Consider the following 22,630-nt stretch of genomic DNA (forward strand, 5'->3'; position numbering starts at 1 on the left):
TCCCCCTCCCCCCAGAGCCAGCACCACCCCCAGCCAATTGTATGTACCATTTATTACAAAAATACCATTCACATTCTCAGGGCCAGCTGGGCGTGGGGGTGGGGGGGTAGCCCCTCGTGAGCCGGCCCCATGGGCCCCCCATCCTACGGCCCAGCCACCTGCGGTTCATCCTTCATGTTTAACCCCCAGCAGCTCTCCCTGTCCACCAATCACAGCCCTCCTCCCTGAGGGCTGAGAGAGAAGGGGCCGTCTGATTGGAGGAGCAGGTAGCGGAGTCTGGGCAGGTGGCCAAAGTGTAACATGCAAATCGTGGTTATAATCCTTCAGTGAGCTGAGAAATCCCCAGGCATGAGGGGGCGGGGAGGCGAGAGGCGGGACTTCCTGTAATGCCCATGTCAAAAGAAGGCAGGACTTCCTGCAGTGTTCCTGCAAGGTTGGTGCCAAAGGCAGGCGGGACTTCCTGCTATGCCCTTGCACAGAAAGGTGGGACTTCCTGTGATGCTCCACTGATGCCCATGTTAGCGGAAGGTGGGACTTCCTGCTATGCCCTTGAACAGAAAGGTGGGATTTCCTGCCATGCTCCGCTGATGCCCATTCGAGCAGAAGGTGGGACTTCCTGCCATGACCTTGCCAGAGAAAGGTGGGACGTCCTGTAATGTCCATGCCAGAAGCAGGCCAAACATCCTGTGATGCCCCGGTCACAGAGACGGAACTTCCTGTGATGTCCATACTAGAGGAAGGTGGGACTTCCTGCGATGCCCTGGCCAGAGGAAGGCGGGACATCCTGTGACGGACAGAGGAGAACCTCGCCCAACAGGAAGCCTTTCAGGAGGTGGTGACGGCGTGACCTAGGGCAGGCATCCGAGAGGAAATTAAAGTGCTTGGAACAGAGCTGGCGGGAGCAGAGCAACACAGGAAAGCCCAACCCTGGCGGAGAGGAAGCGGAGGGGCGGGGGGGCGGGACGTGCTCTGAGGAGGAGCAGAGAAGAGGCCTGGCTCTCACTCCTGCCCCCCGCCCCTGGCCAGCTGGGTGCTGGTCCCTCCAGCCCCGAGTCCCGGCCTGGTGCCTAGCAGTTCGTGTGGCAGCTGGAGTCCGGGCTGTCGGCGCAAAGCTGGGGCAGGCGGGCAGCTGGGGGCTTGTGACGGAACATGCCCGAGATGTAGAAGGCCTGGAAGGAGGAGGAGAGAGAGAACAAAGGGGGGGGGGGTGAGGCGGGAGAGTTCAAAAAGGGGGGGAGGGAGCTGATCGCATGGATGTGACTCTCCCTCCTCCACATGCCTCACTGCTGCCCAGAGCAGGGGGCGTTTTCCCCACAGCTGGGTGGAGGGGAAACAGAGGCAGGCTCTGAGGTTATAGGGCAAGTCAATACATAAGGCAGGAATAGGACCCAGGACTCCTCTAACGCCACCAAATCCCCCTCCCAGAGCTAGAGGTAGAACCCAGGAAACTCGACACCCAACCGGTTGGATTCCAGATTCCATGCCTCCCTCCCTGCCTCAGTTTCCCCATAGGTACAAGGGAGCTCACACCTCCCGCAGGGGCTGTGGGGTTTGCTGTGCTAAGTACCCCCTGGGCTGTGGGGGTGGGGGGGAGCTAGGTGCCTGGGCTCCCATGGGAAGGGTATCCTGGAAGCCAGCAGCCCTGGGACAAGGGAAGATTTCCTCCTTGTTGCCTGTTATAATGCTAAAGCCGGAGGCATTTCCTGTGCTGTTTCCTCTCAGCTTGCGCTCCAGCCCTGCACGCGACCATGCTTCAGCACCTCAGCTGGCTGCTCACAGACACCCTCCCCCGCCAAGCTCCCTGTGCAAGGCCAGGGGTGGGGAAAACAGAGGGGAGAATCCCGGATCCAGCTCCAGCGCTTGCCATCCAAGGAGGTCAGAGCTCCACTGGGAGAGGGAAAGCAACCGGCTCAAGCTCGCACGAGTCAGTGGTTGAGCCAGGAGTTCTGGCCCCCACACCCCCAAATCTGGGGGGAGAACCCAGGAAACCTAGCTCCCAGCCTGCCGCATCCCGGATGCTGGCTCTGACCAAGTCCCCTCCTCTCCCAGGAAACAGGACCCAGACGACCCGGCTCCGAGCCCTCTTGCTCTAAGGGCTAGACACCACCCCACTCCCCCACTCCAGCTGCTGCAATCCACGCCCCTGCCAGGGCTAAGAATAGAACCCCGGCCTCCTGGCTCCCGGAACCCTGCTCCGCTCGCGCCTTAACCCCCTAGGCCCCAGTGCCAGGGAACAAGCCAGGAGTCCTGACGGCTCCCAGCAGGCCCATGGACCGAGCCGGGGGCAGGCTGGGACGCGGACTCACGACTCACTGGAGCCGGGCGGCATGTGGGCTGGACAAGCACCCATCCGCCCTGGCTGGACGGACAGAGGGGAGCGGGGACAGACAGACAGACAGGGAGGGAGGCTCTGCCTTACCACCCAGTAGGCGACGAGCGCCCCCTGCAGGAAGCCCACGGCCACGTCGGAGGGGTGGTGCCGGTAGTCGGAGATGCGGGTGAGCCCGGTGTACAGGGCCAGGAGCAGCAGGACAAACTGCACCAGGGGGCGCAGCAGCCGGGCACCGCGCCAGGTGAACCGCGCCTGCAGGTAGAACTGGAGAGAGGTGGGGGGTGAGCACCTCCATGTCCCCTCCCCCGCAACGCTGCAGATCCCCTCCCCCCATGTGCTCTGATCCCTGCCCCTCCACCCCCTGCCCGCCCCACCCCTTCTGCCCCCCACTGGCACAGGGCGTCGGAGCTGGGGGGCCACGGGCAGTCCCCTGCCTGAGATACATTCCCAACTCGCCGCCCCCACCCATGCATGCCCGCCAGCCGGGGACGCACAAAGGACCCATTTGTGCCTCTCCCCAAGGGAACAATGGAGCCTTCTCCATCGCCAACCACGGACCCAGGCATCGGGGGGCGGGGGGGTGAGAGCCATCCGGGTGCACTGACAGCAGGGGGAAGTTAACCTACTTGGACGAGGCGGGAGCTGGGTTGGGTGCAGGGAGCAAAGGCAAAGGCAATGAGGGGAGTGGGCGAGACGGGCTGGGAGCAGGGTCAGGACGCCTGGGTTCCATTTCCAGCACCGGGCAGTGGGGACTAGTGGTTAGAGCAAGGGGCTGGGAGCCAGGGCGTTCCCCTCTGTTGGGCTCAGTGTGCCCGCATGGAGAGGGGCCTGGACTAGTCCGGCGAGGCAGGCGGAGCAGCGAGTTAATACCTCTCCAGCTCTCCGAGGGCGAGCCCGACCGGCACGACTCGCCCACTGGGCAGCGCTACCCTCCAGCCCGGGAGAGTAGAAGGATGGGACCTAGGGCAGCCATGCATTGACTGCACCTCAGTCGGCAGCTCAGGGGCTGGGCGCAGAACCGCCCATCTGCCAGTACACCCGCCGGCCACTGGGCAGAGAACCCAGGCGTCCGGATACCCAGCTCCCTTTGCTTTAACCACTAGACCTCACTCCCTCCCACAGCTGGGGATAGTCCTGACTCGCAGCCCCCACCCCCTGGCTCTAAGCCACAAGGAGCCACGTCCCTCCCAGAGCCAGGAATAGAACCCAGGAGTCCTGGCGCCCCGAGGGCTCTGCACGGAAATCCAGCCCCCACCCTCACAACTGCCCTTGGCAGGAAGAACCTGGCCCGCAGGGGCCGTCTGCCGGGTTATTCTGGGCACTTGACTCCACTCCCCACTGAGTTCTCAACTGCAGGAGCTGCGCTGGCTCTGGGGTGGGACCCTGGATGGGGTGAAGAGGGGCAGCCAGGCCCCAGACCTCCCCCACCATGCAGGGAGACCTTCCACCCCCCAGTGACTTCCCCTAGCCCTCCAGTGACTTCCCCCAGCCTGGCTCTGTGGGGAGACCCCCCACGCCCCAGTGACTTCCCCTAGCCCTCCAGTGACTTCCCCCAGCCTGGCTCTGTGGGGAGACCCCCCACGCCCCAGTGACTTCCCCTAGCCCTCCAGTGACTTCCCCCAGCCTGGCTCTGTGGGGAGACCCCCACCCCCCAGTGACTTCCCCCAGCCTGGCTCTGTGGGGAGACCCCCACCCCCCAGTGACTTCCCCCAGCCTGGCTCTGTGGGGAGACCCCCCACGCCCCAGTGACTTCCCTCAGCCTGGCTCTGTGGGGAGACCCCCACCCCCCAGTGACTTACCCCAGCCTGGCTCTGTGGGGAGACCCCCACCCCCCAGTGACTTCCCCTAGCCCTCCAGTGACTTCCTCCAGCCTGGCTCTGTGGGGAGACCCCCACTCCCCAGTGACTTCCCTCAGCCTGGCTCTGTGGGGAGACCCCCACTCCCCAGTGACTTCCCCCAGCCTGGCTCTGTGGGGAGACCCCCACTCCCCAGTGACTTCCCTCAGCCTGGCTCTGTGGGGAGACCCCCACTCCCCAGTGACTTCCCTCAGCCTGGCTCTGTGGGGAGACCCCCACTCCCCAGTGACTTCCCCCAGCCTGGCTCTGTGGGGAGACCCCCACCCCCCAGTGACTTCCCCCAGCCTGGCTCTGTGGGGAGACCCCCACCCCCTCCGCTCCTCAGAGACCTCCCCCTGCCCGGCTCTGCAGCAAGACCCTGCCATGCACCCAGGCTCCACAGACCAGAAGATCTCCCCCTACCCCCAACCCGGGGAACCAGGCGTGGCCCATGATGGGTAGGGCGGGCGTGTCTGCAGGAGATTCTGGGATGATCAGTGGGGTCCGTGGGCGGTGCTGGCCGGGGGCACTTACCACCAGGTAGGTCATGCTGTACATGGCGAAGGAGGCGTGGCCGGAGTAGAAGGACTTCCTAGAAGAGGACAAAAAAGGGCCCGTTATCACTGGCGGCCCCACCCTCGGGTGCAGAAGGATCCCGCCTGCAGCCCTTCCCTGTGCCACCTCCTCAGCTGTCTGAGATCCCCTCCAGGGAAAAGCCAGGGGGCTCCAAAGCTGAGCCACCCCCCGCCCCCGGCCCCAGACACCCCAGGCTCCATGGGACTGCGCCAGGTGTTACAGACACACAATATCTTGGTGCTAATTGTCCCCACATCACAATCTGCACCCTCGCCCGGAAGTAAACTTGGAGGCAGGGGGCTGCAGGAGAGACTGCACAGACTGGGTCGGACTGGAGTCCTAAGGCCAGGGAGCAGAGGTGCGAAGGGCCAACACAAAGAGGCAAAAAGCTTTCCCTTTGTTCCAAGCATGGACCTTTCAGCGAGCGGTTGCACCCCGCCAAAGAGTCTGCCGGAGGGGGGGACGCCCACCAGACCGGCCGGTGGAAGCTGGGGTGCAAAAGTGGGACATGTTGGTAGGATCTGTTCTGAAGCCTGGGCGTGCCTCAGTTTCCCAGGTGCCCTGCCCGGGGTGCAGCGGGGGAAGGGATGAAGTTTGCTCTCAGGGCAGGCTCACAAACAGAGGCACCATGTGGCTCCCCATCTGGGTGGAATGAACTGCCCTAAAGGAACGGGCTGAAATCCACCCAGCTCCAGGAGGGGCCCAGAGAGACGGCGCCAGCCCAGTGACTCACGAACACACCGCGGGGACCGAGCGGAGACCTCCCCCGCTCGGAAACAAAGGCCTGGCAGAGGTGTGGAGGGAAGAAGTTGGCTTGGGAACCCCGGAGAGTCTCTCACGTAGGAGCTGAGGAAGTCAGACACACGCACAGGGCGTGCACATGGGAGTCGCTAGCAATGTTCCCTCTTATTTTTCCCATCCGCGTGCAGAATAATTTTTGTTGAGCGCGCCAAGGCAGGTGCAGATGTGCACCATCTGTGGAAACATCTGCTGGCGGCAGTGGACGTAATCAGCCAGGCGGGCCCCGAATCTCTGCTGGGTGGCTGCCCACGTACTTAGCTTATGGGGAACACTGGTGGCTAGAACTATGGGCCGACCAGCCTCTCCACTGTCTCCATCTCTCCATGGGAACCAGAGGGCTGCCCCGGCTCCCAGCTGACTGATCAACCCGAAGGGCGGACAAGCCTCCGCTAGGGTCTGGCCCAGCTGGCTCACCGGGCTTCCTGCTCCTCCGAGGGCCTGGCAGTGCAGGCGTACTTCTCCACGTAGCCCCAGGAGCAGTTGAGGAGGGCGAAGTCGGGCCGGCAGACGGCCAGGAAGTGGGGGCGGAGGCGGCCGACGGTGATCTTGGCGATGTTGGTGAGGGACTGTCCCACGGTGCAGCCGAACAGGAAGGCGCCGATCTCCTTGTAGAGGATGGCCACGTAGGGGTTGGAGACGAAGGCGCGGGAGCCCAGGCGCAGGGCGTAGATGCGGTAGCTCTCACCCAGGGCGATCTGGGGGGCACCAGAGGGAGGCGTTGGGGGACGGCAGCTTGAGGGGGTCAGCCTCCCCCATGTGTGGGGATGGGAGATAGGAAGCAGCCGGATTCATTCCCCGCCTCCCCCATTCCAGCCCCTTGGATTAGCTCCATAACCTCACCCCTTTCCCTTTTGAAAGCCAGCCCTGCCCCCCAGGATTTTGCCTCCCCCTCCCGTTCTGCCCCACATCCTGCAGCGGGGAGTTCCACGGGACAAGCAGCTGGCTGGATGGTAGGGGGAAGAGTCAGCTCTGCTGAGTCGCACCCAGGCTGGGATCCTGTCCTCTGGGCCAAGGGCTGCTGCTTCAGAGGAAGGATCCGAAACCAGTGCTCTGCATTTCGTAAGGGGCACAGGGGGTAAGCTACACGGACTCCACTTACCAAGGCCCTGCCACCTTGCAAGGAATGTGGCAGGGGGCGCTCTCCCCCTGGCTGTTGGGGCTGGCCCCAGAGTGGCGTTGTGCTGCAGGGGACTCAGCAGGGGGCGCTCTCCCCCAGCCATGGGGCTGGCCCTAGAGCAGTGCTAGGGGGCACGGTGCTGCAGGGGACTCAGCCGGGGGCGCTCTCCCCTGGCCGTGGGGCTGGCCCCAGAGCAGCGCTAGGGGGCGTGGTGCTGCAGGGGACTCAGCAGGGGGCGCTCTCCCCCAGCCATGGGGCTGGCCCCAGAGCAGCGCTAGGGGGCGTGGTGCTGCAGGGGGCTCAGCAGGGGGCGCTCTCCCTGGCTGGCGGTCTGGCCCCAGAGCGGTGCTAGGGGGCGCAGTGCCGCAGGGGGTTCAGCAGGGGGCGCTCCCCTCGACCCGGCGACTCACCGAGAGGGAGGTGATGAGGATCCCCACCGAGATCAGCACCGTGTCGCTGACGGTCTCCGCCTGCTTGAGCGGGTAGCGGATGCTGCTGTCGTTGCAGTAGAAGCCGCGGCGCATGGGGGGGACCAGGCCGATCTCGCAGATCAAGAAGGGGACAGAGGCTGCGGCGGGAAGACAGGAAGGGCGCTGGGGCGGGGCTTACTCAGCCCCCTCCTTGAGCTGCTCGGAGACCCCCCCCCAATCCCTCGGGCTCAGGACACCCCCAATCTGATTGCCCCTTCAGGGCAGTCGCCCTGCTCTCCTCCCCCCACAATCTCGCCGCCTAGTCCCCAGCTCATGGCACCCTGCCCCCGCCCAGGGACCACCCTGTGACGCCCCCCCACCCCCACTGCCCTCCCCCCAGGCATTGTGTTACCCCACCCCAGCCCCACTGCCCCCTCCCCCAGGGACCAGCCCGGGACTCCCCACTCCCTCAGCTCCGGTGCATGATTCATCCCCCTCCACCCTGCCGCCCCCCCAGAACTAGCCTGTGGCAGCCCCCCCAAATCCCCAGCCTCTTTGCTTTGGTGGGGCTCTCCCCAGCTCCTCCCCCATGTGCCCCCCAAGGCAGGGCACACGGGTCACAGCCCAAGAGGTGGCAGGGAGGGGAGAGTCCCCCCCCCCCGCAGCACTTGCCTGCCGGGACAGGGCCCAGTCTGCTTCGCATTAGGGCTGCTGGCAGCGGCCAGGGAAGGGGGTGCAGGGAGGGGGGAGCAGGCCTTAAAGTTCCAGCTGATTCCTAGAAGCCACGTCTCCGCCTGGCTCTTAAAGGGGCGGTAAAGCCACGTTCCCCTCCCTCGCTGGAGGAGAAAAACGTCCATGTGGCCGAGTTACCTCCCCCTCTGCCACGAACCCTGCACCTGGGAGAGATCCCGGCAGCGCTGGGGGCAGCGAGCACCAGCCTGGGCAATGGTGAACCGATGCTGGTGAGGGGGGAGCAGGGAGCCTGGCACCAGTGTGGTCAGAAGCTGGGAGTGGGAACCACAGTGCTAGTGCTCTCCCCGGTGATCCCAGTGAGCGGGGCTTTCACGTCCTCGCACTAGCACTCTAGCACGAGGATCCTGGTGAGCGGGGCCGTGCGTGTCCCGGCACTAGCACACTGTTGCAAGTGTCCTGGTGAACTGGATGCGCATGTCCTGGCACTAGTGCCCTGTTCACAAGGATCCTGGTGAGATGAGTACGCAAATCTCGGCACTAGTGCCCTGGCACAAGGATCCTGGTGAGCTCAATGTGAAAAGCCTGGCACTAGTGCCCTAGCACAAGGATCCTGGAGAGCTCAATGTGAAAAGCCTGGCACTAGTGCCCTAGCACAAGGATCCTGGTGCACTCAGAGGCTGGGAGCACGAAGAAATGGAAGAGCCCAAAGGAGTTGGCATGTGGGGGAAGGGAGCGCACGCTCTGCTTCAGTTAGGTGGGATTCAAGCCCCGGCCAGACCCAGGTGTCCTAGCCCACGGTGCCTGGGCTGTCACTTTAAGGACGAGGCTGCATCACCCTCCCGGGGGCTCAGGGCTGCTTTTGGGGGCTGAGAACGATGTTTCCATGCTCGGTTCCCAGGTTCCCTCCCTTCCCGTCTCACTTGGCAAACGAGTTTTCTCAGGATCCTTTTTCCGATGGGCCAGGCTGCCCGCCAAGAGCCAGGGCGCTGCCCATGGAGCCCCTTGGCACAGGGGGCCTGGCTCCTCCCCCTGTAGGGGGCGCCACCACCCTACGGGGGCAGGGAGACGGCGAGGGCGCCAGGGCTGCGGATGCCCAGCAGGGGGCAGTGCTGGCCTGGGGCAGGAGCCCTCCAGGGCTGGGAGTGGGGGATGCTCTCAGAGAGGAACCCAGTCACGTCCGGCAGGAAGGAGCCGCCCGGGTTTATGTCAAAGATCTGAGACTTGCAGGGACGGCTGGCCTGGGCGGAGGCCCCCTCCCCCCCGCCGCACACAGATATCAGGGTCCCAGGGACTGGCCTGAGCCAGCGCCAAGTTTCCATCCTGGCTCCGCTGCCCCATGCCCTGCCCAGCCTGCAGCGTATTTACACACAGAGCCCCGGACAGGGGGCACAGCAGCCCCAACCGGGAGCCCCAACCCGCCCACTGGGGCCAGACCCCCAAGCGGGGTAAACCAGCATGCTGCATTGGAGCCATGGGGCCAGACCCCCAAGCGGGGTAAACCAGCATGCTGCATCGGAGCCACGGGGCCAGACCCATAGCGGGGTAAACCAGCATGCTGCATCGGAGCCACGGGGCCAGACCCCCAAGCGGGGTAAACCAGCATGCTGCATTGGAGCCACGGGGCCAGACCCCCAAGCGGGGTAAACCAGCATGCTGCATCGGAGCCACGGGGCCAGACCCCCAAGCGGGGTAAACCAGCATGCTGCATTGGAGCCACGGGGCCAGACCCCCAAGCGGGGTAAACCAGCATGCTGCATCGGAGCCACGGGGCCAGACCCCCAAGTGGGGTAAACCAGCATGCTGCATCGGAGCCACGGGGCCAGACCCCCAAGTGGGGTAAACCAGCATGCTGCATCGGAGCCACGGGGCCAGACCCCCAAGCGGGGTAAACCAGCATGCTGCATCGGAGCCACGGGGCCAGACCCCCAAGCGGGGTAAACCAGCATGCTGCATTGGAGCCATGGGGCCAGACCCCCAAGTGGGGTAAACCAGCATGCTGCATTGGAGCCACGGGGCCAGACCCCCAAGTGGGGTAAACCAGCATGCTGCATTGGAGCCACGGGGCCAGACCCCCAAGCGGGGTAAACCAGCATTATCCACTGGAGCCATAGGGCTTTGGGTGGAAGAAAAATTCCAACTGCCCTGAAATCCGGGGGGGGAGAGGGGGTTTCAGAGACACGCGCTGGGCAGAACTCCAGGGAGGGGCAATTCCACGGCGTGGCCCAGACCGGGTACTGAGCACGTCGGGGCTCCAGGCGTGTGCACCCGGGGTTCCGCTGGCCGTGCGAGGGGACCGGACATTTCACCTGCACGTGCCCTTGTGTGCCACCGACTGCAGCGGGTCTGGGGGAGCCGTTAAGCTCCGTACCCAGCCGGTGTGTTCCAGGGGCACGAGTCTCTGCCCTACAGGGCGGGATTCAGCCAGGTGAGTGGGGGCAGCATCAGGCCTAACCACTAGGGGGTGCTGCCAGGGGGCACTTCAGCCCTCTGAAGGGGACACTGCCAAGGGGGAGCCACCGTGAGCACAAAAGGTGGGACGCCTGGTTAGCTCCAGGCCCTGGTCGACGCCAGCCCGATACCCTCATGCCCAGCCCTGCCCAGCCCTGCCCTGCCCTGCCCTGCCATCTCTCACACGCCAAACCTCCCGGCTGTTTGGAGAGGGCCGGGCTATTCTTGGCCATGTTCTTGGGTCCCCCTCTCCCGCTGGCTGGCTGCCCAGGGCTGGGGGCTCCATGCCAGGCCGGCCAGGTGCAAGGCTGGGGGGGGGGGGGAGAACAGGCCCCCGGAGGGGGTTCCCTGCCCTGCTTTGGGGAGGGGGGGAGGGCCGGTCAAGCCTGCACTGCACCCCCACAGACCCCAGGAAGGAGCATTAAGACCAGAAACTCCCCTGCCCCTGGTTCCGGCCTCTCCCTGCTGGGCTGGGCTCCACGCCGGTCACCGGACTGAGGAAGCAGGTGGATCCCGCAGGAGTACGAGAGGCCGGGGGGGGGGGGGGGACACACGGAGCCCCCTAGGGAGGGGGCAGGAGACAGCTGCAGGGCGTGGCCAGGCCCTGACTGGCAGCCAAGAGCTCAAGGCTGGGAAAGGGGGGTGGGAGAGCTCATGCCAGGGCAGAAGGCAGAAGAGAAAAGCAGGCCGGGGGGGGGGGGGGGGGACAGGAGGAAGCTGAAAGAGACCCCCCCAGCAGGCCCCTGCCTCTGTGTCCTCCCCCCCCCAGCGTGCCCCTGCCTCTGCCTCCTCCCCACCCAGTATGCCCCTGCCTCTGTGTCCTCCCCCCCCAGCGTGCCCCTGCCTCTGCGTCCTCCCCCCCCAGCGTGCCCCTGCCTCTGCCTCCTCCCCACCCAGTATGCCCCTGCCTCTGTGTCCTCCCCCCCCAGTGTGCCCCTGCCTCTGCGTCCTCCCCCCTAGCTGAAGCAGAGACCCCTGGCAGGCTGCAAGCTGGTGCCATGGGGAGGGAGGGGGTAGGAGCTGAGCAGGGGGCTCTGGAGGCTGCCCACGGCACGGCCCCAATCCTGGGGTGGGCTGTGCCCGCAGAAGCAGCAGATGGGGGGTTCCCCAGGGATGTTAGTGGGTAGGCGAGTGGAGTATCAACTACTCGCCTCCCCCCCCCCCCCGCTGTTTCTCTCAGGGGCAGCAAGGGGGAGGGGAACAGGAGCTGGTGTTGGGGGGGGGGCACCTTAAAAACCAGTTCTCCCCAGCACCATCTCCACCTGCTGCCTCTGGAGGGGAACGGGGCTGCAAAGCAGCCTCTGCCCACAGCTGGCCGAGGTTCACCGTGGGCAGAGGCTGCTCCGGCACCAGCCCCCGGCCGTGCCAGCTCAGGCTGCCGTGCACGGGGCTTCTGGACTTGGCGCGAGCCCGGCCCGAGCAGTCCCCCCTCGCGCTGATCGCTGCGCCGCTGCATTTTAAACGTAAGAGCCTGCCGGCCCAACCTGCCTCCTGCCAGTAACCCCATCACCCCAGACAGCCCCCCCATACAGCCCTGCCCTCTGCCCCTCGCACAGTCCAACACCCCCACCCCCAGGATCCACTCCCACCCCACAATCCAGCCCCATCACCATCCCGCTCATAGGATCCTTGACACCCGCCTACTCCACCGCTCTCCCTGCTCACGGCATCTCCCACCCCCTCCCGCAATCCAACCCCTCCCCAGGATCCACCCCACCCACCTGCCCCCCTCAGGAGCCTCCCCCCCCAGCTATGCTAATGTATCTGAATACTCCCCTGGCTCACCCCCCTAACTCTGCCCCTCTGAGCCCAATAGCCGGCCACCAGCGCTCTTGGGTCAGGGGGCGCGAGGAGAGGGAAGGATGGCCCAGTGGTTAGCGCGCTAGCCCGAGACCTGCGCTCAGTGCCCATTTCTGCTTGGGCAAGTCACTTGGCCCTCCGTGCCTCAGTTTCCCCCAGAGCCCTACCACATGGAGGGGACGTACACTAAAGATGGCAGGAGATTGGATACCAGGGCCCACAACTCCCATAGGGGAACTGGCACAATCCAGCTTTGCCCTGCTCCTCTTTGGGGTCTGCTGCATTACGGTAAATCGGTGCGGACTTGCACCGGCACCGTCAACGCCCTCCAGGGCGGACTCACTCGGGTTCCGTTTACACCCATTCGTAATCGGCTTCAATTAAACCGATGTCGGCTCTGGGGCCCCCCCGTTTAACTCAGAGCAGTTCCCCAGCCAAGAAAGAGCTAAGCCAGACGATCCCGCTCTGCAGAGTAGGGCAAAACGTGTCTTGCGTGGAAAAGGCGTCACACTCTTCCACACTAGGGATGTAATAGTGGAGTCGATCAACTCACGAGCAAAAGCTTCTAGGTTAATGCTATAGACAAGACGCATTTCCCCCACGCCCCAGGAAATATTTGAGCAGGCTGGCCAGCAGCCCGGTTCAGTCCTGGCTTGTGCTGGGTCCGGGACCTACCCCTGCTGCGGCTCCGCATTTCAAGTGTATTAGGAGCCAGGTGGCAGGCAGCCTGGCTCAGTTCCCACTCGTGCTGGGTCCAGGTCAGCCCCTCCACTGGACAGGAGCTGCTACCACCGTGTGCTGCTGCCTCTGTATCAGAGGCAGCACCGCGGTGTGGAAGGCAGCCGGTCCACAAGAGGAGCTGATTTTTCAACTGGCTCCCCTCAGAGACCAGCTCTCTCCTGGCACCCCGGAGTAGCCGGGTGCTCCCCAGGAGTGGGGCTGGAGCGTACTGGCTGCCAGCCCCACCCCCAGGGACTATAAAAAAGTCGAGTAACCAATAAGAATTCATGCAGTTAATCAACGATTCCGTTAGCGATATTTAACATCCTTATTCTGCACATCCAGCGAGCTCAATCGACCGTCTGCCCAGAAGTCAAATAACGGCCGAGCATTCTGATGCCGCACTTTGCAACCCTGTTTCTCCTTCCACGGCCTCCTCTCGTTTTACTTCGCCACCCCGCGAGGTCTCAGAATGGTTGCAGTCAAGTTGAAACATTTTGATTGCGTCAAGCTGAAATCTTTCGTTCCACCCACAACGTGGCTTTGCTGGTCCAGCCAAAGCAACAAAGCAACAAAAATCCATTATCTGCTTCGTTCTACTTATCCAGCCCCCAGAACCCAAAATAGACCCCGCCTGTAGATTTATCCCAGGGTATCTCTGCCTATATATAGCCAGCGAGACATCAGAACCCAGACCGGCGATGGACTGATGGATCCGTTTATCTCACTACCCTGTCCCTGAAAGCAGCCAGTGTCAAAGAACAAAATACTGTTGGCAGCAATTACGGGAGAATACATGATAACCTTCAAAGGCTGATTTATACCCCAAACAGGCCCTTTCTAGTCCTTTCAAACCTTTTGGTTATTATGTTTAACCCTCTAACTCTTCATAGTCTCATTAGCCCTTCCGCTTAAAAAAGAAAAATCCTGTTGAAATGAAAGACATCTTGTAGCAAGGAGTTCCACAGACCAATGACCCATGTGTATTTGGGAAAGAATCCCTTTGCTCTGTTTTGCATGAGTCACCTTTTCATTCAGTTTCACAGTGAACAAATCTACCTTCTCCGCCTCTTTTCTAACACTCCCACAGTCTGAATCCCTTTGTACGGAAAAAGCCTTTCCCCAGGCCTCAAGCTATCCTCCAAATGTCCTAGAGGCGGGATTCTTCTGCAGACTGAACTGGGCCCAGCACCCCTGGTGGGTCTGGCCACTGATGTCACTATAACATTCTCCATCTTATTCTCCTTCCTAGCCTCACGTTTTTCCCCTTAGCAATGCCAGTAGTTGAGTGATTGACAGACTCTGAAAGCTCAGATCCCTGCAAGATCCAGATGAAACCCTGACAGTGAGATCCCAGCTGCAACAGAGCCATTAAATATCCCTCCAGAGGAGGTATATGGGGCATAGCTGATGCACCCGGCCTCAGCTGGCACCCAGGTCATTTATAGCATAAGGATGATGGACTTGAAATGGTGCTGGATCGGAGGCTCCCCCAAATAGCAGCCGGCACAGGAGACACCAGAACCCAGGCCGCCGATGGACTGGTGGATCCGATTGGCTCACTACCCTGTCCCGGAGAGCAGCTAGACTAAAATCCTTCTGGCAGCAATTCTGGAATACACGTGGACTGCCACAATTCAAAGGTCAATGTACAGGCCCTTTCAAATCGGTTGGTTATTACTTTTAGCCCTCTACGTCGACACACTCTCGTGAGCCCTTCCGCTTATAAAAAAAATCCTGCTGAGATCCAGGACATCCTGTAGCAAGGAGTTCCACAGGGGTCCCAAGAAGGAGGGTTCAGGGAGACAAGGGGCCTCAGAAGAGGGATCCAACCTCGCCAGGGTTTTTTCCTCTGTGGGGCAGCTAGCAATTCTGCTCCCTCCCCCGGGCCACCTGGCATCCCTGCCCATCCCCCTCCCTATTGACATGATCCCACTTAGGTGTTTGGGCCCAAGTTTCCTCCCCAGAGGTGGCTGCATTTCTGGGCCAGGACACAGCTTAGGACTGGAAGAGGCAGGAGTCCGAGCTCCCCAGCAGGGGCAAGGGGGATCCGCAATGCATGGGGCTCTGCTGACCCCACACTCACCCACGAGCAGACAGACGATATCCAGGACGACCAGAGTCTTTCTCTGCCCCTGCCCTGGGGCAGCATAATCCTCAGGCGGGGAGCCGGGAGCCCGGACAGTCACCCGGACGTCTCTGGGGCCGCCAGGCCATGCCGGGGGCTCCCCAGGCAGACTCCGGGGCCGGTCGGGGAGGAGTTCGCACTTGCTCTTGTCCATGGCCTTCGGGCGGCGGAGGAAAGGTGCAATCCAGATTCCTCCGGCAGCTCAGAGAATCGGGATTTCCAGCCCCGGGAGCGACTCCAGATTCCAGCCCTGGACAGAGCGGGAGGGGGCTGGTGTCTCCTCCTCTCTGTACAGGGGTCAGGGAGCCTGAAAGGCAGCCACACAAACAAACCTTGCTAAGCAGAGGCTGCGGCTGCCCTGGGAGATGGGGGGCAGAGCAGGGAAATGGGGGTTCAGTGGCAGGGAGGGGGGAGGAGGTGTATGCACAGGGCCAGCTGTGCGGGGGGGGGGGTGGAGGCTGGGCAGCGAGGGAGCTGCCCTGAGAGTGGGGGCAGTGCAGAAACCCCAGCTCCTCCTGGCTGGATCCCTTATCTTCCTGAGCCCCCTGAACCTCCCCTTCAGGGGGGCAGGGGGGACCCCATGTGGCCGAGGGTCCAACTTTCCCCATGGGCGAGGGGATTCAAGGGGCCTGGGTAGGGGGACCCAAGCAGCCCCCCAAAGGGGAGGAGAGGTTCAGGGGGTGGGGGCCCGGGGAGGAGAGTCCGGGGGAGTCTAGGAGGTACTCTGAGGGGATGGGGCTGAGATCAGGCTCGGGACCCCTGCAGATGGACGAGATCCAGGGGGTCTGGTAGAGGCATGGGGGGTCCCAGCTTCCAATGAGGGAAGCAGGGCCCAAGGGGGCACCTGGGAAGGGGCATATAGGGAGCAGGGGGCTGGAAAAGGGGGGGTCCACTCAGGGTTCTCAGCTCCTGTCAGGGAAGGGGAGGTTCGGGGGGAAAGAGGCCCAGAAAGGGGGCCCAGGGATGCCAAGAAGAGGGGGGACAAATGGGTTACCAACTCCCCCGGGGCAGGGGAGGTCCGGGGTCCCAGGAAGGGGGTTCGGGGGGGCTGGAGAAGGGAGGCACCAGGGTTCCCAGCTGCCCCGGGGCAGGGGAGGTCCGGGGTCCCGGGAAGGGGGTTCGGGGGGCCGGAGAAGGGGGGCACCAGGGTTCCCAGCTGCCCCGGGGCAGGGGAGGTCCGGGGTCCCAGGAAGGGGGTTCGGGGGGCCGGAGAAGGGGGGCACCAGGGTTCCCAGCTCCCCCGGGGCAGGGGAGGTCCGGGGTCCCAGGAAGGGGGTTCGGGGGGCCGGAGAAGGGAGGCACCAGGGTTCCCAGCTGCCCCGGGGCAGGGGAGGTCCGGGGTCCCAGGAAGGGGGTTCGGGGGGGCCGGAGAAGGGGGGCACCAGGGTTCCCAGCTGCCCCGGGGCAGGGGAGGTCCGGGGTCCCAGGAAGGGGGTTCGGGGGGCCGGAGAAGGGGGGCACCAGGGTTCCCAGCTCCCCCGGGGCAGGGGAGGTCCGGGGTCCCGGGAAGGGGGTTCGGGGGGCCGGAGAAGGGGGGCACCAGGGTTCCCAGCTCCCCCGGGGCAGGGGAGGTCCGGGGTCCCGGGAAGGGGGTTCGGGGGGCCGGAGAAGGGGGGCACCAGGGTTCCCAGCTGCCCCGGGGCAGGGGAGGTCCGGGGTCCCGGGAAGGGGGTTCGGGGGGCCGGAGAAGGGGGGCACCAGGGTTCCCAGCTGCCCCGGGGCAGGGGAGGTCCGGGGTCCCAGGAAGGGGGTTCAGGGGGCCGGAGAAGGGGGGCACCAGGGTTCCCAGCTGCCCCGGGGCAGGGGAGGTCCGGGGTCCCAGGAAGAGGGTTCGGGGGGCCGGAGAAGGGGTCCCGGGGCCGCCCTCCCGGGTACCTGTTGCCCGCTGCCGGGCTCCGGGCTCGGGCTCATCTCCCTGCAGCCGGGCCGGGGCGATCGCTGCCCGGGCTCCAGCTCAGCCCCGCGCCGGAGTGAGGCGGGCGGCGGCTGCTCCCTCCACCTCCAGCTGCTGGGACCGAGACTCCTCCCCCCCTCGTCCTGCCTGGGTTTCCCCGCGGCGGGAGGGGCCCGGGCGCCGGAGCGTGGGGGGGGGGGGAGGAGGGAGGGAGACAGAGCTCAGGACTCCTGGGACCCTCCTGTGTATCGGGGGGGGGGGCGACCCCCCCACCTGTGCGCGATCCCCCCCTTCCCCCACTATCGGAGTCCCAGGCCGAGGGGGAGGAGAGAGGACTGATATGGGGGAGGGGCCCGGCTAAGCCAGGTGGGGCAGGGAAAGCGGCTCCCCCCCCCCCCCCCGGAAGAAGGCTGGCACGGGGAGCAGGGTTTAAGTCTCCGCCTTGAGGAAACCTGGGTTTTATTCCCTGCTGCGCCTTTCACCAGGGGGCGTGCCTCAGTTTCCCCATCCAGACCGCGGGGGTAACCAGTCTTGCCCTCACTCAGGGCTGGGAGGTTTGACCAGAGAAGCTGGAAGTTGCTCCTCTGCTGTGATAAGGGCTCCACACAAAGACCTTAGACCGAGTTGAACCCACTTTTTGCGGAAAAGTGTCATTTTCACGATCGGGGCTTTTTGCGGAAAACAAATCTGAGCTGTCTACACTGGCCCTTTTGCGCAAAAGGACTTTTGCCCGAACGGGAGCAGCACAGTATTTCCGCAAGAAGCCCTGATTTCAGACAGTAGGAAGTCAGTGCTGTTGCGGAAATTCAAGCGGCCAGTGTAGACAACTGGCAAGTTTTTCCAGAAAAGCGGCTGATTTTCCGGAAAAACTGGCCAGTCTAGACACAGCCATTGGTTGGCAGGTCCAAGGGAGCAGGGGAGAAGGGGATCTGGCTTCTATTCCCTGCTGCAACCTTCATCACGGCGTGCCTCAGTTTCCCCATCTAGCCAATGGGGGTAAACAGCCTTGCCCTCGCTCATGGAGGGGAGGAGGGGCTGTGAGGTGTGTCTGGATCCCAGACCAAGCTGTTAAGTTCCTGGGGAAGATGGGATACTGGGACAGCCCACAGTAGCATGTCGCTCAGGGGCAGGAAACCTTTGTTGGGTCGGAGGCCACTGACCCACAGAAAAATCAGTCGGGGGCCGCACACATGTGAAAAGTGGGGAAAAAAGTCCTCTCAGTGGCCCCTGGCTCCCCACTTTCCTCTTGCCCACCAGAGCCTGGGGGGGGGAGGGGGACCTTCTGTGTAGATCTTCTGTGCTCCAGCCCCCAGAGGGGAGCAGGGGGGCTGGAGCACCAGAATGGGCTCCCCAATGCTCAGGAGGGGCCCAGGCAAGTTGAGGGCTGCCGGCCTGAGGTTCCCCACCCCTGGGTTGTTGGTCTGGGGCTGCTAGCAGCTAATAGCTCCAAGGGCTGATGGGGGGGGTCTCCCCCACATGCTTCACGTGTGACCAATCACCAGGCTGGGGTCAGGAAGGAATTTCCCCTTGCTGAGACTGGCAGAGACCCGGGGGGGGGGGGAGGGGGGGGGTGACCCTGAGCGGGCCACGGCCGGCCACCTGCAGGTTTCAGCTGGAGTAAATGGGGGATTCTCTGTAACTGGAAGTCGGAGCCGAGCTCGGTGACTCAGCCAGAGGTTCCGGGGATTTTCCAGGAGCAGGCTCTGTGCCCTGCGAGGCGCAAGAGGTCGGACGTGGTCCCGTCGGACCTGAAAGTCCCTGAATCCCCCGCCAGGCCTGTCTCCCCTCTCCAGCCAGTTCTCCTCAACCAGCGCCCCCCCCCCCATCTCACAGTCCAGTCTGCCCTCCCCCGTTGCCAGCTTTCGCCCTTAAAGGCCAGATGTGTGCAGAGACGCTACCAGAGGGAGCAGGGAAGACCCTGTTGGAAAGGGGGGCTGGATAGCATGGGGGAGTGAAGGCCCCAGCTGGAGAGGGGCTGATCCGGATACACACCGACCGATGCTTGGATGCCTTAGACCATCACTTCTTCCCCTCCTGTGCACTGGCCTCTGATCACATCTGGAATCCGGGCAGCGCCTGGTACAGCGGGGCCCTGATCTCAGTTGGGGTCCGTGCAGCACCCGGCATGATGGGGCCCTGATCTTGGTCGGGCACCTGGCTACTGTAGCTCGGACGGGGGCATGTGGGGTGCTCCGACTTTCGCCCCAGTGCTAGCAGGGCCCCTCCCTCGCCGGGTCATGCAGCTCCGGGCGTGATGGGGCCCTGAGCTCAGCCGAGGCCTCGGCATCATAACGCAATATAATACACCACGTCTGTGCAGTGCCCAGGGCCCGGGCCATGACCGAGGCTCCCAGCTGGCGTGAAAATAACGAGGCTGGATAATGAAGACACCAGCTAGTCAATGAGTACAAAGGGTGCAAAGCCAAGCCCTGGCCAGCCAGGAAACACCAGACCCAAGGCTGCCCGTGGGTCTCAATCCAGCCCCCTTCTCAAGGTCTCATCCCTCAGCTGAGAGGCGAAAGAACCCAGGTGTCCTGACCCTCTAGCCAGGACCTGCTGGGACCCTCCTGACTACCCCCCCCTCCCGAAAAGGCATCAGAATGACAATCACAGCCCGGGACTTGTTGCATTAAGTTTCTTTGAATGGTGGGGGGAGGGGGAGAAAAGCTTTAGCAGTGAAAGGGTTAATAGTTTGGCAGTTGGCTAGGAACAGTAGGGAAGGTCACAGTCCCCAGGACACCCGTGTGTGGCCTCTTTGGGGTGGAGGAAACAAACCAAGATGGCTTTGAACTCCCCTCCGGATTGGGAGGGGGTGGGTAGCTGAGTGATAACAGACTAGGGATCCTTTCATCTCCACTTCACCAGATGGGCGGGGCTGTGCCCTCCCCTCCTAAACCTGGAGTCAATCCAGAGTCACTCTGAATCCACAGAGTCAATCCGGAGTCACTATGAATCCTTAATCTGGAGTCACTCTGAATCCACACTAGGGCCTCTGCGCTCAGCCTGCCCGGGCGACCTCCAGGGGAAATGAGTTGGTGGGGTCTCAGTCCAGTTCTTCCAGGACTGGTGTCAGTGCAGGAAATACCCACAAGGAAGCCAGAGGTTCTCTGCTGACCTGGCCCTGGGCTCCCAGGGGTGAATCACAACATGGGGTGCTGTGGGGGGAGGTCTCACGTGGTCTCAACTTTGCACCCGGGCCAATGGCAAGAGCATGCTGCGGAATGCTAGGGCTGGACCTCAGGACACCTGGGTTCTATTCCCGGCTAAGTCGCTTCCTGCCTTTGTTTCCTGTTTGCCTTGTCTGCTTAGATTATAAATGCTTGGGGGTAGAGGGCCATCTCTCACTGTGCAGCTACCAGCATGATGGGATTGCGATCTAGGGCAGGGATGTGCCGCTGCCCGAACGGGCCCCGATCTCAGCTGGGGTCTGGGCAGCGCCTGGCACAACGGGGCCCTGATCTCAGCCGGGGTCTGGGCAGCGCCTGGCACAACGGGGCCCTGATCTCAGCCGGGGTCTGGGCAGCGCCTGGCACAACGGGGCCCTGATCTCAGCCGGGGTCTGGGCAGCGCCTGGCACAACGGGGCCCTGATCTCAGCCGGGGTCTGGGCAGCGCCCGGCACAAGGGGGCCCTGATCTCAGTCGGGGGCTGGGCAGCGCCCGGCACCATGGAGCCCTGATCTCAGTCGGGGGCTGGGCAGCGCCTGGCATGGTGGGGCTCGGATCTTAGCTGGGCACTTGTCACGCGTGGGAGTGACACAAATAACGACAAGCCTGCAGCAGCAGCCGCTGAGAGGATGCAGAAGCCGGGGGCTGTTTCGCTTGCTGTCCCCTCCCTTGGCGCACACACCTGTGTGTGTGTGTGTGGGGGGGACAGCTGCAGAGGGGTCTCTGGGAGGGGTCTGCCCATTGCACATCACCAAATCTCCCCCCCCCCCCCCCCCCCACCTTCCAGGTTCAGCAGATGGCTCCTCAGCAGCTGGGAAGATCCAAAGGCAACTTTGGGCAGCTTGTGCCTGGAGCGCCCCCTGCTGGGGAGCGTGGAGCGTCCATCGCCGGGCAGCTTGGCCACCAGGCTGTCAGGAAGGGCCTGGGGGGGCGAGGGGGGAGACGGACGGGGGCTGAGCTCCCCCTGCTGGGGAGCGTGAGAAAGGCTCTTGCTGCCTGCCTGCTGGAAGCGATGGGGCTGGGGGCTTGGATGGGAAGAGGCTGGAGTTAGGCGGGCTGGGCCATGGGCGCTGGGCGCTGGGCGCTGGTCTGTTATTGTAGGGTTGCTTATGATGGGCATGGCTCCATTTATTACGGTAGGGTGGCACAGGAGCACTGGGGCTGCCCTCTTGCTCATCCCCCCAGCAAAGCTGCTGGCCCCACAAAGAACCAGAGACCCTCTGCTGGGCCTGCTTGGAGGCGGGTTAAATATCTTGTTGGGGGATCTCTGGAAAGGGGATCCAGCAAAGGGAAGGCAGGAGGAGACTTCTGGGAAGGTCAGGGACAAGGCCCTTTCTGTGCCTCAGTTTCCCCAGCTGTAAAATGGGGGCAGACAGTGCCGTCCATCTCGCAGGCCTCTTCCACCTCCACTGATCAGCCACCCAGTAGCCCCGTCACTATTTCCCCAGACGGAGGGGCAGCCCAGACCCGGGTCAGCGTCCGAGCTGGGTGCTCAACCCGAGGCCAGGAGCGGAGCAATGTGACGAGATGCAGCCATGTGGGGTCTCCTCCCCCCTGACCCAGGAGCAGTCCCAAATCCGAGTACAGGGCAGCGGGGGAGGGGAGGCACCCAGTGTGTGCTGGGAGCAGGGTTGCCCGGATGGGCTGGCTCTGGGGGAGCGAACGCCCCGTTGTCGCCAGTAGATGGCGCCAGGAGGCTGAGTATAAAAGGGAGGGGGAAGGCTTTGTGCTGCTCCGGGGAGCCACCAGGGGTTGTCCTGGTTCTCAGCCCCCTGGAACTCTAACCACTAGTCCCCACTCTCCTAGCCAGGAATAGAACCCAGGCATCCTGACTTCCCAGAACTCTAACGACCACTCCCCATTCTCCTAGCCAGGACTAGAACCCAGGCTTTCTCATGCCCCAGCCCCCCAGAACTCTAACCACTAGTCACCCCGGAGTTCCAGGCACTGCACAGACCCCAGCTGAGCTCTAGATCCCATAGCATTGGGGGCTGTGGCCACAGAGGCAGAGCCAGACCCTGCCCCAAAGAGCCCGCAAGTGAAATAGACAAGGCAGAGAAGGAAAAATGATCATCTTCATTTTGCTGGTGGGGAAACTGAGGCACAGAGAGGCAGTGTGTGAGGGGACCACGGTCACAGCTGGCGAGAGAGAGCAGCAGTCCTGCTACCCAGGCTCCCCTGCTCTAACCACTAGAACCCACTCCCCCCCAGAGCGCCTCTCCCCTCTCCCTCGAGTCTCTTCTTTTCTTCTCCAGGCAGGTTGCTGGTCCCATCTGGGGAGCAATGGTGCATGTGCTTTGGGATCCCCCCTCCACATCCACCCACCAAATCCAGTTCGTTCCCACCCTAACCTGTCCCAGCCCGTTGTGTGTGTGTGTGTGTGTGTGTGTGGCTGGAGCAGTCCCTGGAGCAGAGCCGGCGGGGGCGCTGGGGGGGGGGGGGTATGCAAGGAAAGCGCATCAGGAGCAGATGGATCTGGGAGTGTCTCCAGAGAGCTTGGAGCAAGGACTGGACACAAATGTTAAAATATTGCAGTGGGAGGTGCTGAGAGCCAGGACACCTGGGTCCTTTCCCCGGCTCTGGCAGGGGAGCAGAGTCCAGTGGTTACAGTGGGTGGGGGCTGGGACTCCGATGACAAGGGGTCCGCTGTGGCCATCTCGTCTGACCACTGGATAAGACACCCCCAACGCCCCCAAACAATCCCCAGAGC

General features: G+C 63.4%; 1 protein-coding gene across 1 annotated transcript; it reads right to left on the minus strand.

Moving 5' to 3' along the window:
- Positions 1 to 37: 37 nt before the first annotated feature.
- Positions 38 to 16,903, minus strand: LOC102456134 (phospholipid phosphatase 3-like). Its single transcript, XM_075902309.2, has 7 exons — positions 16,736 to 16,903; positions 14,819 to 15,167; positions 7,072 to 7,229; positions 5,959 to 6,239; positions 4,702 to 4,759; positions 2,420 to 2,596; positions 38 to 1,169 (listed from the first exon to the last, which is right to left on the minus strand). The coding sequence occupies exons 2-7, from the start codon at positions 15,012 to 15,014 to the stop codon at positions 1,068 to 1,070; spliced, it is 972 nt and encodes a 323-aa protein (XP_075758424.2). The 5' UTR covers positions 15,015 to 15,167; positions 16,736 to 16,903; the 3' UTR covers positions 38 to 1,067.
- Positions 16,904 to 22,630: the final 5,727 nt, after the last annotated feature.

The sequence above is a fragment of the Pelodiscus sinensis genome, chromosome 31 (assembly GCF_052426305.1).
Source record: "Pelodiscus sinensis isolate ZL-2025 chromosome 31, ASM5242630v1, whole genome shotgun sequence".
NCBI lineage: Eukaryota > Metazoa > Chordata > Testudines > Trionychidae > Pelodiscus > Pelodiscus sinensis.

What these genes read in the sequence shown, in the direction of transcription:
- LOC102456134 (XM_075902309.2), bottom strand. Translation starts at nt 15,014, where the DNA reads ATGGACAAGAGCAAGTGCGAACTCCTCCCCGACCGGCCCCGGAGTCTG. An exon ending in TCCTCATCACCTCCCTCTCG is followed by an intron (nt 6,240 to 7,071) that starts GTGAGTCGCCGG and finishes GGTGCCCCCCAG; the next exon opens with ATCGCCCTGGGTGAGAGCTA. An exon ending in CGCTCGTCGCCTACTGGGTG is followed by an intron (nt 1,170 to 2,419) that starts GTAAGGCAGAGC and finishes TCCTCCTTCCAG; the next exon opens with GCCTTCTACATCTCGGGCAT.